The sequence below is a fragment of the Prionailurus bengalensis genome, chromosome A1, assembly GCF_016509475.1.
Source record: "Prionailurus bengalensis isolate Pbe53 chromosome A1, Fcat_Pben_1.1_paternal_pri, whole genome shotgun sequence".
Classification (NCBI taxonomy): domain Eukaryota; kingdom Metazoa; phylum Chordata; class Mammalia; order Carnivora; family Felidae; genus Prionailurus; species Prionailurus bengalensis.
This window is the reverse complement of record NC_057343.1, coordinates 122,082,832-122,097,066: the sequence shown is the minus strand read 5'-3', so window position 1 is coordinate 122,097,066 and position 14,235 is coordinate 122,082,832. Positions and strand designations below refer to the sequence as shown.

The 14,235-nt window shown below is 47.6% G+C and overlaps 1 protein-coding gene across 10 annotated transcripts in view; it reads right to left on the bottom strand.

Annotated features, from left to right (window-relative positions):
• The window catches only part of SH3RF2 (SH3 domain containing ring finger 2), a 126,477-nt gene that overhangs the window by 3,744 nt on the left and 108,498 nt on the right, over nucleotides 1–14,235 (bottom strand). For 9 of the 10 annotated variants that reach the window (XM_043590111.1, XM_043590129.1, XM_043590184.1 and 6 more), the window contains 2 exons: nucleotides 13,162–13,523; nucleotides 10,368–10,676 (listed from right to left, as the gene is read on the bottom strand). In XM_043590111.1, the coding sequence (XP_043446046.1) occupies nucleotides 10,401–10,676; nucleotides 13,162–13,523 (638 nt within the window). In that variant the 3' untranslated portion in view covers nucleotides 10,368–10,400. Of the gene's footprint in view, nucleotides 1–10,330; nucleotides 10,677–13,161; nucleotides 13,524–14,235 lie in introns of those variants that run through there. The other variant, XM_043590157.1, reaches the window with a different exon arrangement.

Here is a 14,235-nt window from a genome sequence, read left to right as displayed (position 1 = left end):
TCTCATAGTCAGTGAACCATAGTGCGTTCTTAAGTGGGTCGTAAGGAGAGTCCTTTAATGCAAAGAATGTACAGTAAAACCCTGGATTGCGTGTAACTTTTTCTGCGAGTGTTCTTGCAAGACAAGCAAACTTTTCTAATAAATTTTAATTTGATAAATGAGGTATGTCTTATAGGAGTAGAACGTGATGCCAAACATCACATGATCACAACTGAGCCAATGGTTCTTTTCTCTCTCTCTCTCTCTTTCTTTCTCTCTGCGGGGTTGTGGGTGATGGGTTGTCTCCCATGTTTGGAAGTATAGCCTGAGCTCTTAACTGCTCTGTCTGAGCAAGATTGGGGTTGGAGTGGGGGAGGAGCAGAGGAAGGAGGTCGTGGCAGTGGGGAGGGACACTCACAACAGAGCAATATTTTCAGAGTAAGTGGATGTGGAAATTCAGTCAGAATGTCCTAATGATAACAAAGCAGATGACAGGCCTGGACTACACAATTCCAAACAGCCATTCTGACTGCTTCTAAAAAAAATGACAGATTGCTTTTGCTTGCTGTGTGGTCATTGCTTAAAGAGCTGTGAGTGCGAGGCCCCTTGGAAGGTGTTCTAATCCTGTAGTCCTGGAATGTAGCGTATAGGCCCAGCACCCTGTCTTTGAGATGGGGCACAGGGCTTGAGAGAGGCCAGGCACTTGCCTCTACCCTTGTGGCATTTCACTGAGTTCAACCTTCCTGTGAGGGTCCTTCTTGGCAGGAACAAAGAGGAAGTATCTATTCTTCCATTGTTGGTTCGACGCACATTTGTTGCCACACTGTGTGTCTGGATCCTTCTTAGCCTTCAGTCTCAGCTCCCATGTCACCTCCTTGGAGAAATCTTTCCTGGCCACTCTACCTAATGTAGCTTGTCCGTCTCAGCTGTTCTTTGGCGGATCATTTTGTGTCCTTCATAACACCTGTGCTATGGAAGCAGTCCTGTGTATTTAGTTATCATTCACTCCCCTTCGTGAAGGCAGGGACTTTCCTTGCACCATTCACTGCCATATCCCAACTGTATGGAACAAAACTGCACATGGTAGGTGCCCATTCAATATTTGTTGGATGGAAATAAATGAATGAGGGGACAGTGATTTCTACTCAGGAGGAAAACATTCTGTGCCTTTAAATGGAGATGGGGCGAGGGCAGGATGCTGGCCTGCAGCCCCTTGGTCATAATGGTGTGTCCAGCAGGAGATTAACTAATCAGCACATACATTTTCTGAATTACAAAGTGTGCCAGGGACATTTCATGTCTGCTAATTGGCACCAAGGAGGAGGGGTTTTTATCGAAATCACAGCCAGCTGGAAGCATGTCCGTGTCAGACCTACTTGAAAATCAGAATGGACATTTCATAAGCCCTGGCCACCTCGTGAACCTGCAGGTCCCCACAGATGCTTCCACCGGCTGTGCTTGGGGTCACAGAGGACCCTACACCTTACACCGTCTCCAGGTGAGGAGGTGAGGTCATGGGGGGCAATCAGAAGAAAAAAGACTGATGAGGGTTATGGCATAAGGTGCACTTAAAGTAACTGTCATATTGCCTCAACCCTGGCCATTTACCAGCTTACCTAAAAAGTAAAGAGAACAAAAATCCGGGCTTTCTAGTTTTACGAAACCAGCCCCGTGGCTTCCTTACTGTGACCTAAGCCAAGTGATTTACCCTCTGAGCCTCAGCTGTTTGAGTGAACAGAAGATACTAACACTTAGCTCCTGAACTGTTGTGAGGGCTACGTGAGCCACACACATGTCAATACTAATGACAGCTAACACCACAAGCACTAAGTGTCGGGCCCTGTGCTCGTGACTTGTGTCCATTCTCCCATTTGCTCCTCGCTGCACTGCTTAGGGAACACACCCTTGCCGCCTGCCCTTTACGAGCAAGGGGACTAAAGGCTGGCGAGATTCAGTGATTTGCCCACAGTGACACAGGGAGGAAACACAGAGCCTAGATTTGAATCCGGGGCACCTAACTTGCTGGGCTCTTAACCGCCCTTGTAAGTCACCCTCTGAGGGGTTAGCTCAGTACCTGGTGTTCAGTACACATGTAATGAATGGCAGCTCATGAGATTCTGTTCTTACACTTAGCATTTCTCCTGCTCTCCTGCTTTCAAGCCTGCAAACTCCTCCAGCAACCACCACTTATAGGGTTCCTTGCGCACGCCAGCATCTGGCCTCCCTGGCTTAATCGATGTTGCCAGTAACCCTCTGAAGTGCTGATGGTTGTTTCCACTCTTCAGGGGTTAGTTAGCTTGGTCCCAGATCAGAGAGCCAAGGAGACGGGGACTTGAACACAGGGACTTGGGATTCCAGAGCCCAGATGTTTTCTCTGCACATGACACTCCTCGGTGCTAGCATCTCTCAGAATGTGTTTCTCCTCACTGAAGCTCCCCGACGTCTGAAACCTTCCCTGGTTGCCCCCCTCCCACTTCTGTCTGTACTTTTGAGCCTCGTTTTTTCCTGTACTCTCTGATGTGGGGTTGTGCCTCCATATCCATTTCTCGGTACTCCCCGCCGCTTATTAAACACTTCAGTGTACCCCATACCATGATCAGTGCATGATTTCGTTTAATCCTGCTGAGAACCCCACGAGGTGGAGGTTCTGATCCCTATTTCACAGGCGAGCAAACAGGTTTGGGGAGATGTCATAACTGTCCAACTTTGTTTAGTCATTTGCCAAAGGAAACATAACTGGAAAGGGACAAAGCTGGGATGAAACCCCTTAGGATTTGATTCCAGAACCCATCACCTGAGCTATTATATAATTTTCCATATCTTGTAAAAGTTCTAGTGGATTGGGAACATAGCTAGTATAGCTACTCCCAAATCCTGGTTGACCAAAGCTTTAAAATCTAGTCCTTTGTTTGAAGTCTCCATGATAAAGAAACCTAGGTTCTCAAAATTGCCAACATGTAAAAACAGCGTACACTTAAAAAAGAACTTGGCTTATAAATAGAATGTGCAGAATGGGCTATTTGGAAATGTGGTTCTGATATCTGAAACTCCCTTCCAACCTCTGACTGCTCTGTTCCTCGTCATGGAAGCTGGTGCTTCTCTCTCTCAAGCTGTGCCTGACATGTCCTCTTCATGCAGTGAAATTTTTTCCACTTTTTTCTTGACAGAGATGCAAAACATCTCCCCAAGAAACTGGGAGTAGGGAAGGGTCAGGAATCAGGGGCAGGTACAACCCTCTGAAGACCATATTTGAATTTCTCTTTGGCCCCCCCACGTATTTTTGCTGCCTCCTTATTTTTAGATGCAGTCTGCTGAATGCCACTAGCTGTCACGATCCTCTTGGGTGGTCCAGGGAGTCGCCGTTTTCATGGTGGTGGCATCAGAATGGCTCTGACCTCCAGGGCATGTGTGACCTACAGCAATCGAACTCTGACATCACAAATGTCCTTCATCAAGCCAGTCGGTCAAGCTACCATTGATTCTAATAGCATTAACGGAGGACACACAAAATGGCTTTTGCAAATGCCCTTTGCCTTTCTCCCTGGGTCTTGGCTAGCATCCTTTTAGTTCTTACTGGGCTGTAGTTCTTGTCCATCCAGCAGCGACCCTATTTGCATAATTAGCTTGCATCTGTGGGTGTGTATTTACCCCTGAAAGTGATCGCCTTTGAACTTTGGATGAATAACAGCATGGAGCGCTGGAAGATGTTCTTGCTTTGGAGCCCTCTTGTTCCCTCAGAGCAGATGAAAGTGGAAGATCATTTTGGAGGTCATACCCCCATCTTCAGGGTCTCTGCTTGTGCCATTTAGAGTGAGGGCAGGCAAAACCAGAAATAAACTCATGAAGAGGGAGGGGTCTAGGGGATGAAAAATGATTATCGTGTTTTGACGTCAACGATGCAGAACCACATTGTAAGAACCACATTGTAAGCTTCGGTTCTTTTTAAAGTTGTTTGGCTGTATCTGGCTGCCCTTGTAGCAGGGGTACATTTGCTTCTTGGATATTCTGTTCAGAACACCCTCAGTCACCTTCCTTCCCACCCCTGCTTCTTGATGGCAAGACCCTTACAGTTTTTCTCTTGGAGGGCCTGACCCTCTGAGTTAAGCTATCCCCTGACCCTGACCCCGACCCTATCCTCATCCCCATTTTTCAGAAGCACATGCTCATTTTCCATCCTCTCCAGTCTCATCCATGTTGTGTGCTACTGGTTGCCACTGAATAAGAGGGACGAGGTGATTTAAGATTAAGGTTTGGGATTAGAGTGCTGGGTTCCAGTCCTTTTTGCCTTAGACGGGTCATTTGACCTCTGAGACTTAATGGTAATCTCTAAGATGGGATAATGCAACACCTCCCCTCATAGGGTTGGATGGAATTACATGGTATAAAGCATGTAAAGTTCTTGATACATAGTAGGTGCTCAGTAAATGGTGACAATTATTGCTGAATGGAAAGTCATAGACACTTTTTTTTTTTTTTTTTTGGTCTCCCTCCTATCCTAAACTAATTATGCAACCTTGCAGCATTGAAACATTCCGAGTCTCAGTTTCTTGATCTGTAGTCAGGGGACACAAATAGCTTTTCCCTGTAGACTTCACAAAGTGGTTGTGAGGGTTTTTCAGCAGCAGCAGCAGGAGCAGCCAGATCTGTTTTAGTATCAGACTCTGAGGACCTGCTTCTGGTTTCTGCATGTGGCTCCCCAGAGGTGCCAGGCAGGGCCCGGAGGAGAGCTGCCTGGAAAGTCCTGTACTCAAACCACTTGGCCACGGCCACAACCCATATTTTCTCTATTCGGGTGCAGCAAGGTCTCTCTGTAAACAGCTGTACTGGGAGCAGTTCTTATAAAAATCCCTCTAAACTAGAACTTCTTAAAACCTGACATGCTGTACATCAAAATCTCAATTCCCAGCCATGACCCAAAGCCTTAGAATCCTAGTGACAGAAGCCAGATGGGAGTTCAAATATTCAGCAGGGTATCTGTGGCCTCAGGTTGTAATAACCGCTGTGACTAGTGTTTACTGAGCAGATCTATGAGCGGCACTGAAAATTCCATATGGTACACGTGTGGAAAGCTCCCAAAGGAATGAAGAGCTCCGAGTTCAGGATCGTGGTTGTGATAGAAGTGGGGAGGAGGGGAAGAAGGAGTGAGGTTAGATGAAGCACACAGCAGGCTTCAATGGGATTGATAATGATTTTTTTTTTTTTTTTACAAAAGTTGATGGTAGGTATATGGTTACTGTTTTATGATCAGTCATATATATGTACGTGCTTGTGTGTGTATGAGAGAGAGACACACACACACATACCATTTAATTTAATAAAGGGAGAAAGCAGAAAGGAGTCCTCAAACCCAGTAAAATTAATAAGAAACAGCACTCTGTGAGGCCCACATATATTTTCTCTCTCTTTTGAACCCCTGAATCCCCACTGTGTTTCACAGAGCCTGACTCAGAGTGAGTGGTGGATGATTGTTACTGAATGAGTGTACAGGTGAATCTGCAGCGCTCCCCCCCCCTTGTCACCTTTGGTCCCACCTCTGCTGCGTTTTATTTGTCAAAGTGGAGGTCAGTAAGCAGAAGGGCTTCCTGAGAACATTTTGTTTCTGCTCTGGTCTAGGACACAATACTATGGCCTGGCAAACAGATGGCTTGCTCATTTAACATTGTTCTATTTCAAGCAGAATGTCCTTGTAAGATTTATTCTCAGGGACACCAACCCACTGGAAAGGATCTTTGGAGTTAACTCCTCTGATTTGGTCTTGCCTGCCAGATGCATTCCCCCAGTGACTGTCATTCATGGTCACCTGAGAGGTTGCTGGAAGCGCTAACACTCCCTTCTCTTCGCCAAAGGCACAACTGGGGTCTTGACTGTCAACACAAAACAAGAGAAGCACCCGTGGCAGCAGCTGCCAGCCCTGGGATAGCCTAGCTTGCTCAGCACTTGCTCCTAGTGGGGAGACTTGATAGGACGCCACTCCCCTGCCTGCCACAGCTGTTTACTTCCTGGAAAGGGAGTCCAGGGGCTGTGAGGCTGGTCTGTATGGGCAGAGGTGAGCGAGCGGATGAGGATCATGTCTGCTCATCGTACTGAAACAAATGACTTCCCTGACTGCCCGGTTGATGCCAGAGGAGCTGGGAAGCTAACGAGCATTGCTTGTACCTATGAAGATGTTTGGCGAAAAAGGTAGAGCGGTGAGCAAGGAACTGCCCGCCCTCTAAGTCTGCGCCTTTCCTAAGCCAACGGCCTTGATGGAAGTGATTGTCAGGGAGCTGGACAGTGGCTAGGATCTGGGGGGGAAAGAGTGCTCCCAATATCTGAAGGACCTCTCTGGGCCATGTTCTTTCTGCAGTGGAGATACATAACAACCAGTATGGTGTAGTCACTAGCCAATGAGAATGAAAAAGGCCTTTATTGCTGAAGGTCTTAGCTGCACCTGGCCTGAGCCCTTTAGCGGTTGGACGATGGGGAAAATGGCGAGAAAGGGCAGGAGTGGGGAGAGGCCTTGGGGAGCTCAGGGCCCCTGTTCACCTGTCACTATAGGCAGAGTTCAATATATTAGCCACCAGTGTGGCCACATTCCCGTCTGACTATATGGTATGAGGAAGGTGGATTTGATTCTTATACGTCAGAATCACCTGGGGAGTACGTTGAAAACACAGGTGTCTAGTCCCTGCCTCAAAATTGTTGAGCCCTGTCAGGCCATGAGACCTGAGTGCCCGAGTCAGCTGATCTCTAAGGGTCCAGCTCTAATGATCAGTGCATCACTGAAGATTCTGAAGTGAAGTCCAGCTCACTCTAGGACTCTGGGAGAACACATCTCGTTCAAGTGTAGCTCATGTGAGTGAGTGAAGCAGGCTGTTGGGACTGGGACAAATTGAAGAGTCCATGTCTGTCTAACTACAGCTCGACCCTGACCCAGCACCCCTGGATCACTGCTGCTCTGGAACGCTGGCCTGACACGGACAGACCATGTATTGAGTCAGTCCTGAAGCTCACCAACCCACAGGTGGGGCACTGTTTTAAACTTTTCCTGCTCCAAAAGCCCTGTCTGTGGAGGGTAGAGGAGGTGTCACTGGTCCCACATGAGAAAGGAAAGGAGACAAGGTCTAGGTGAGGGTCCTGATGCTGCTTAAGGAGACCATTTCCTCAAGTGTGGCCCTGAGAGTCTGTCCTCAGCTGCTTGTGCCTCTCCATCACCTCTCAGATGTCCCCCGACCCCGTCCTCCCCAGTCAGAGCCTACCCTCAGCAGCTTTCCTAGCACTGAGATGCGAGCTTCTTATGAGGTGAAGGGACACTTTCCTAGCCACTCTGAGCCTTAGCTGAGGGGTGGAGCTCGCACAGGATGGGATGCTTGATGTGAAGTGCTTGTTTCTACCTAGGATCCCTGGAATGTTCCACAAAGAAATGGATTCCTCTAAGAGAACTTGGCTTGATTAATACATTTAAATCCAGATGTCAATGCTTCTATCTCCGCTTGGGATGCCATTCTCCCCACGTTTTTTTCTGACTCCTATATGTCCTTTAGGACTTAGTCTAGTCTATGTTCTGACCTCCATGATGGGGCTACACTGGTTTCCTCCTAGCACCTTCATCCTGGCCATGCCCTTGCTTTAGATTTTCTCACCTGGAATTTCAGGGGCCCGCTCGCTTAAAAACATCCAAGTTTGACATGTGTGGGGTGTGCACGATGTCACTTTATAATATTATGTCAGTTAATCCTTACAATAGCCCAATGAGTTTGGCACTATTATCATTCATAGGTAGGAAAACAAGGCTCAGAGAGATTAAGTAACTTGCCCAACAGTTTATAGCTAGTAAGTGGTAATTGGGAATTGGATCTGAAATTATTCTTTGTGTAGCAGAGCCTACATTTGTAACCACTGTACTACGTCATGTCCCTGCAGCCTGAAGTCAGTGGCCTGAGGCCAAGGATGGTCTCTTAGTTCATAAATCATAGTCCCACGTTGGGCTTTGAAATCATAGACCTTGAACTCAAGGGTGTGGGCAGCTGTCAAAATCACTCTGCTACAATCTGTGGTTACCCTTTAAGCCTTGGTTTCCTTGGCTCTGCACTGGGACACTTACAGTTGCCTTATAAGGTTACAGCAGACATTATAGGAGAGGATGTATCTGTTGTTCTCACTGCAGTGCCCTGCTCACAGGAAATGTCTGAAACACATTGGTGGAATAAGTGATTGGAGGTGCCAGTGGGTTCACCTTTTACTTGAAAATGACACTCTCCTGCTCCTTTCAAATCCTCATATAACCCGACAGACACGGGGTTTAGTTTGGGAGGGAGGAAGTGGGATGTTGGGTATTGGTGAAGAGCCTGGATGGAATGGGGGTATCAAACTTTTGGAGTTGTTCACATTTCTCAGAAAGGCAACCCTCTACAGAGAGTGCACAATTGGAAGAATATTCTTTTTCATTTGGAAGTCAAGGATCGTGTCTCCACTACTCCTGTACAACCCGCTTGTCAGCCACAACAGTTAAATAAATATTAACTGGATCCATTGTTACTGAGGCACAGAATAAATACTTAATTGGCTGGTCATCTCATATACCTGCCACCCTGGTAGTAGAGCAGCTTGCTAAACTCATCGCTAAACTCATTGAGGGTGTTCTTTTGAATAGAGAAGCAGCTTAGGTACTTAAATTTTGACAAATCACAGGATGCCTCCCTGTCCTTGTGACCTTCTCCCAATTCTCCATGTGGATTATTTTTCAGCTCAGTGAGGTAAGGAGTCGTTAGTGTTGCTTCTGCAAAGTAGGCAAGGGTAACATCTCAAAGAAACACGAGAATGTGTCACCAGGTTGGCTCTACCAACTCCATAGGTGTGACATCCGTGCAGTGTCCTTGGCAGGATTATGGTTTTGTTTTTGCTTTATTAATATCTGCAAAAGTATGTGGACAATTCAGTTGGCTGTGTGTGTGTGTGTGTGTGTGTGTGTGTTGGGGGGGGGTTATGTAAAAGATAAGTGTTTTTAATCCCAGGATTTCAAGAACTGTCCAGGGAAAAGGTCTAATTAGACCAGCCTTGTTTTTTTTAACGACACCCAGCCTTAGTGGCAAATGGCATTTGTGTACTAAGGTGCCCACATTGATGGGCAAGCAATAAATGTTAAATCACAACAGTTAAGTCTAATGAGAATTAATGGGTTGTCTTACAACATTGCCTCAGCTCTCTGGGGTGCCCCCTCAGCCCTGTTTGTAAGGCTTTCGCTTCAGTCCCGTCTCAATGCAGTCATCTGCTTTTGCAGACTCCACCCTTCTGTTCCCAGTTGTCATGAGTGTCAAAGCCGCTCTTCCCCTTTTCCCTTCTTCCCTGACAGATCCACCCAATCTATCTTCCTCTGTTCTATTCACCACCCCCACCTTTTCTCTGACTGCTTTTGTTTGTGCCTCACCCTTTCCTCCTCTGTTCCCCCTTTCCTCTCCCACCTTCTCTGCTGGGTCCCTTTGACAGCAGCTGTTCTCTGGGGAATGTCCCCACTCCAGCTTTGGACTGGCATCTCCTCACTGACCCTGCTGCCTTATCCCACAACCCAGTGAAACAGCTAGTCTTCCCCAAACAAATCGGGAACAAATTGGAGAAGGTAAAGAATGTTGTCATGCAAATGGAATATATATCTAAACTCAAGCCCCTTACGGAGTTCTTTTTAAGCATGCCTTGTTTTCTTGGGGAAGTCAGGCTGGAGCCAGGAAGAATGAACTATCCATAATTCCACACAGGACTCTACCCCCAGCTCTGTGCTTCGTGCTTTATGTGTCGTGTAGGATTATACGTAGGGAAACAGATCGAGAGGCTTAAATTGTGATCGATCATCACTTTCTCTCTGACCTTCTTGTTTGGACCAAGTCCACTAAGCTGACTCCCTTTGGTTTTAGAGGGTTCTCAGAAGATCAGAGTATCCACCATACATCCTTCCCCCAATTTTTCCTTGGCAGCCAGGATGATGACTCTGTGGAGGGAACAACGTATGGCAGCCACTAGCGGTCAGCGTACAGGCCCCAAAGATGGCAGAAGCTGTCCTAATGCTCGTTGAGAACACGGTGATGAGGTCAAAGAAGCAATGCCAACATTCCCACCATTGTGAAGCCCCTGGCTGAAGCCCCTTTGAGAGCGCCATAGAAATGCTACACGGAACACAAGGGATGAGGGAACAGGGTGGGCAAGACTGTCTCCCACTCCTTGGTCTGAGTAGTGGCCTTGCTGCATCAAAGCATTATGTGTAGAAGGCCATGCACTCTATCTTCCCACCCAGGGCAGGAACCCTGCTCCCAGTCTTTCCTCTCCCACCTGCTGGCGGAACAAGGACCCGAGCTCAAGAACCCAAAGAATGGCAGGATGCCACCAGTGGAGGCAGACTGTATTTAAATGCAATTCACCTCTTTGGGGTCTGGGAAAAGCCACCCGTAGATTCATTTGCTGGGAAACACGGTCTGTGTGGCTGAAGCAGTGGACACTGGGGTGGTGGTCTTGCCCAAAGTCGACTTCCTCCGGAGGTCTGTCTGCTGTCCGGAATGGCAGCCGCTTCGGTGGGCGAATAGGACGGTCATCTCTGGGCCTGAGGGGGCGGCTTCGGGCTGGGACCCCTTGGGGATGGCAGGCTGTTCAGGCTTTCCTGACGTGGGGTGGGAGGTGTACTGTTTGGCTGGAGGAGGGCTGTAATTCTGAAATCGCACAGTTTTGACTTGCTGCAAGAGAAAGGAGAGCACAGGGGCCCAGGTGAGGCAGGAGCTGGGAGGTTTTCCCTGGGACTTGAGTCCTGCTGCTTCTCCACACATGTCCCTACTTAAAACACCTCATTTCTGTGTTCCCTCACAAACGCCTGTGTCTACTCTGAGGGTCTCGGATGCACTGCGCTGTTAGGTGCTGCGGACCCAAGAGGGAACAAGACTGCCCTGACAGGCAGTGGTAACACATGCGGAGGCCCCTAGGGGTGTGCAGGGGCCTATCTAGCAGCAGTGAGGCATCTGGGGAAGGCCTCCGAGAGCCACAGCTATTTAAATTGAGAACTGAAGAACGATTAGAAATTACCTAGAAGAAATGGGAGAGGCAGTCACTTGAGAAAAGGGCTGAGGCAAGAGGTTATGGCTCCTTCCAGAAAGTACAAGAGGTTCACCTTCTCTCTCTCCACACCACCTGCCCTTCAGGCCTATCTCCAGGCCCACCTCTTCCTTGAGGCCCCCCCCACCTGCTGACTCCCAACTCAAAAGTCTCATGATGGCCTTATATCCTCAGAGCAGAGGTTGCAAAGTGGACTCCTGCTGTTTGAGTTTAGTCTGCAGCATGTTTGAGAGTCTGATTTAGTTGCCAACACATAAAATTGGGAGATTGCATATAAAAATTAGAATTTCATATGTCTCTTAAAAAATCAAAGCTGGTACATTGAGGCCTGTACCCCATTCTGGCAATAGCTGTCTGGAGCTGATGAGCAGGACTCCTTCATATGGGAGGCATGGTCTCCTGTCGCCCAAGCCCCTTCTCTCCCTCCCTCCCTCCCTTTTATTTTATTTTTTTAATTTTTAAAGATTTTTTCCTCCCTCTTTCTTTCACCTCTCCTTGTCTCTTATACAGCTACCTTGTACCAACAGATACTTCTTTAGCGCAGACCTGATTTAGGGCTTAATAGTGTTCTGTGCTACTGCTTAGAAATTTCTTTTTCTTCCTTCCTTCCTTCCTTCCTTCCTTCCTCTTCTTTCTTCATTCCTTCCTTTCTCTTTCTTTCTTTCTTTCTTTCTTTCTTTCTTTCTTTCTTTCTTTCTTTCCTTTCCTTTCCTTTCCTTTCCTTTCCTTTCCTTTCCTTTCCTTTCCTTTCTTTCTTTTCTATGACATTGGATCCTAGTGTCCCCCACTGAAAATCCAAGTTTCTTCATACTTTTGACCCTCACCACATCTCACAGAGATCTGGGCACTTCTTAAATGCTGACAATGTGAGGGCTGTGTCTAACAGCTTGGGGTAAAAGGCAACTGGGGCCTAGAAAACTCTGAATTATTTGAATGCTAAAATCCAGAAAAAGAACTCCCAACATTGATATCAGTCAACACTTTTTTTCCAAATGCTTTTCCTTACAAGCTTACAGCTTAGTGTTAAGAACATGAGTTTTTATATCAGATCTGGATTCTACTCCAGACACTCAAATGTGTCAGCTGTGTGTCTTTTGGTAAAGCACTTTAACTCCTCAAGCCTCCTTTTCTTATTTTAAAATGAGGACGACAATAATAATATCTACTAGAGGGGGTTGTTGAGAATTAAAATAACCACTTCGGAGGGTTATTGTCAGGATTAAATGAGATAAGGCATGCACAGTAGTCAGCATGGTGCCTGCCAAGTTGTTACCATTCAGTAAATGCTTAGCAAAGAGGAGGAGACCACATCATCTTTCCTTTTGGCCTGGAATGGGTCATGGTGGGGCTGGTGGTGGAGGTGATGGTCAGTAAACTAAAAGATAACAGTCACCTAATTTCCTTAATGTCACCTCCTCTATCTCGCTGTTCCTCCTGCCTTAAAAGGATATTATTGAGAACATAAAACTTTTATAAAAACCCATGGCTTCTAGTGGGAAAAGCCCTGCACTAGAAGTTAAAAGATCTGAACTCTGCCACAGAGGTTACAGTAAAAGTTAGTTGTTGGAATCATTATAATTTGGTGTGACTTTGATAAATCCCTTAAATTTCTCCTGTGTCTCAGTGGCCTCTTCTATATCATGAACGCTTATGATCAAGCCCCGTTTAAGTACTTTACACATCTCATCTTGTTTCATCTCTGCATCAGTCCTAGGAGGCTGTTCCCGTTCGTACTGCTATTTTACAGATGAAGCAAAAAGAGTCTGAGAAAGGTGAAGTGTTTTGGCTAAGCCCCCAGACAGCAAGCAGCTGATCTGGAATTCAGATCAAGAGAAGGCTGATGACAAAGCCACGTTTTTTCCAACTTACCTCTGGGCCTCGAAAGACACACGTACGAAACGTTCAGGAGGCATGAAGGAGAATACAGTAACACATCTGCAGAGGGTGTCAGTGGCCTGAGGGGTGTGTGGGGGGACACTGTGTGTGAGGATTCTTTTGAGGCAATTTTGATACCTCGTCCAGGTAAAACAAACCTTGGGAGCTGGGACGCTGTGCCAAGTTAGGGATATAAAGACTCCATACGCCCCACCCCTCATGTCACCTCACTCCTACCTTTTCGCTGCCATTTCTGGAGTTTTCTGGTTTCACTAGGATGGATGGTGGGGCGGATGCAGGTGGTTTAGGTAGAGGCTCGCTCTTGACAGGGATTTCCTTGCCTTCCATGATGAGGGAACTGGCGGCTGAGCGGGTCCTGGTGTCACCGCCTCTGCTGACACACGTGAGGGCAGGCTCCCCGGTGGGAGTGGGCTGCGGTCCCAGTTCCGCCGCCACCACCGTGGAGGGGGCAGGGGGGACCCCCTGCGGCTGGTAGAACGGGAACTGCTGAGGCCGTACCACCATGGTGGGGCTGCGTCTGAGGGAGCCCACCACCAGGGCGGGGATCCCTGACTGGACGGGCCTCTGCAGGGATCCATCTGAGGAATTACAGGACACAGATATCAGCACCGGGGGCTGCTGACAGTGGCTTTGCTTGGTCTTGTGTGGGCCGTGTGTCCTGATAGCCCAGAATAGTTAAGTACTTTCCCCATTTGAGTGTGCTCACATTCTCGCAGGGTCTTTCAAAGGTGACCTTATTCTTTTTTTAGTGCTGTTTGCTGATGCTGGCAGGAAATAACTGGCTAGCTGAATGTTTGGCGGGGGGCCGGGGGGGGGGGTGTAGTGTCAGAAGGTGTATTACTTCCATTTGCCTTCTCTCTCTCTCTCTCTCTCTCTCTCTCTCTCACACACACACACACACACACACACACACACACACACACCTACTCTCTCACTTCGGGGCCTATAAGTTGTAAAGTGAAGAACACAAACCTGAGGAGACAGCTTCACAGTGAGAAGCAAACAGACGCGTGCAAACCAAAGAGGAAACAAAACAAAAGAAAGAGATGGAAGGAATTGAAAACACAAGAGTCAGTCAACTGGGAGGGATGAGAGGGTGGGAAAGAGGGAAGCAGAGAGGGCAGGAGGGGGCTCTGACCAGCTACTTGAAGACTATTCTAACAGGAGCAGTAGGCATAGGGCGGTGGGATTGCCCTTGCTGGGGGCGGAAGGGCAAATGGAATTAAGGGAGAGAGTGTGCAGGCATACGTGACACCACACGGAAGCAAATTTGGAAAGATTGTTCCAGAG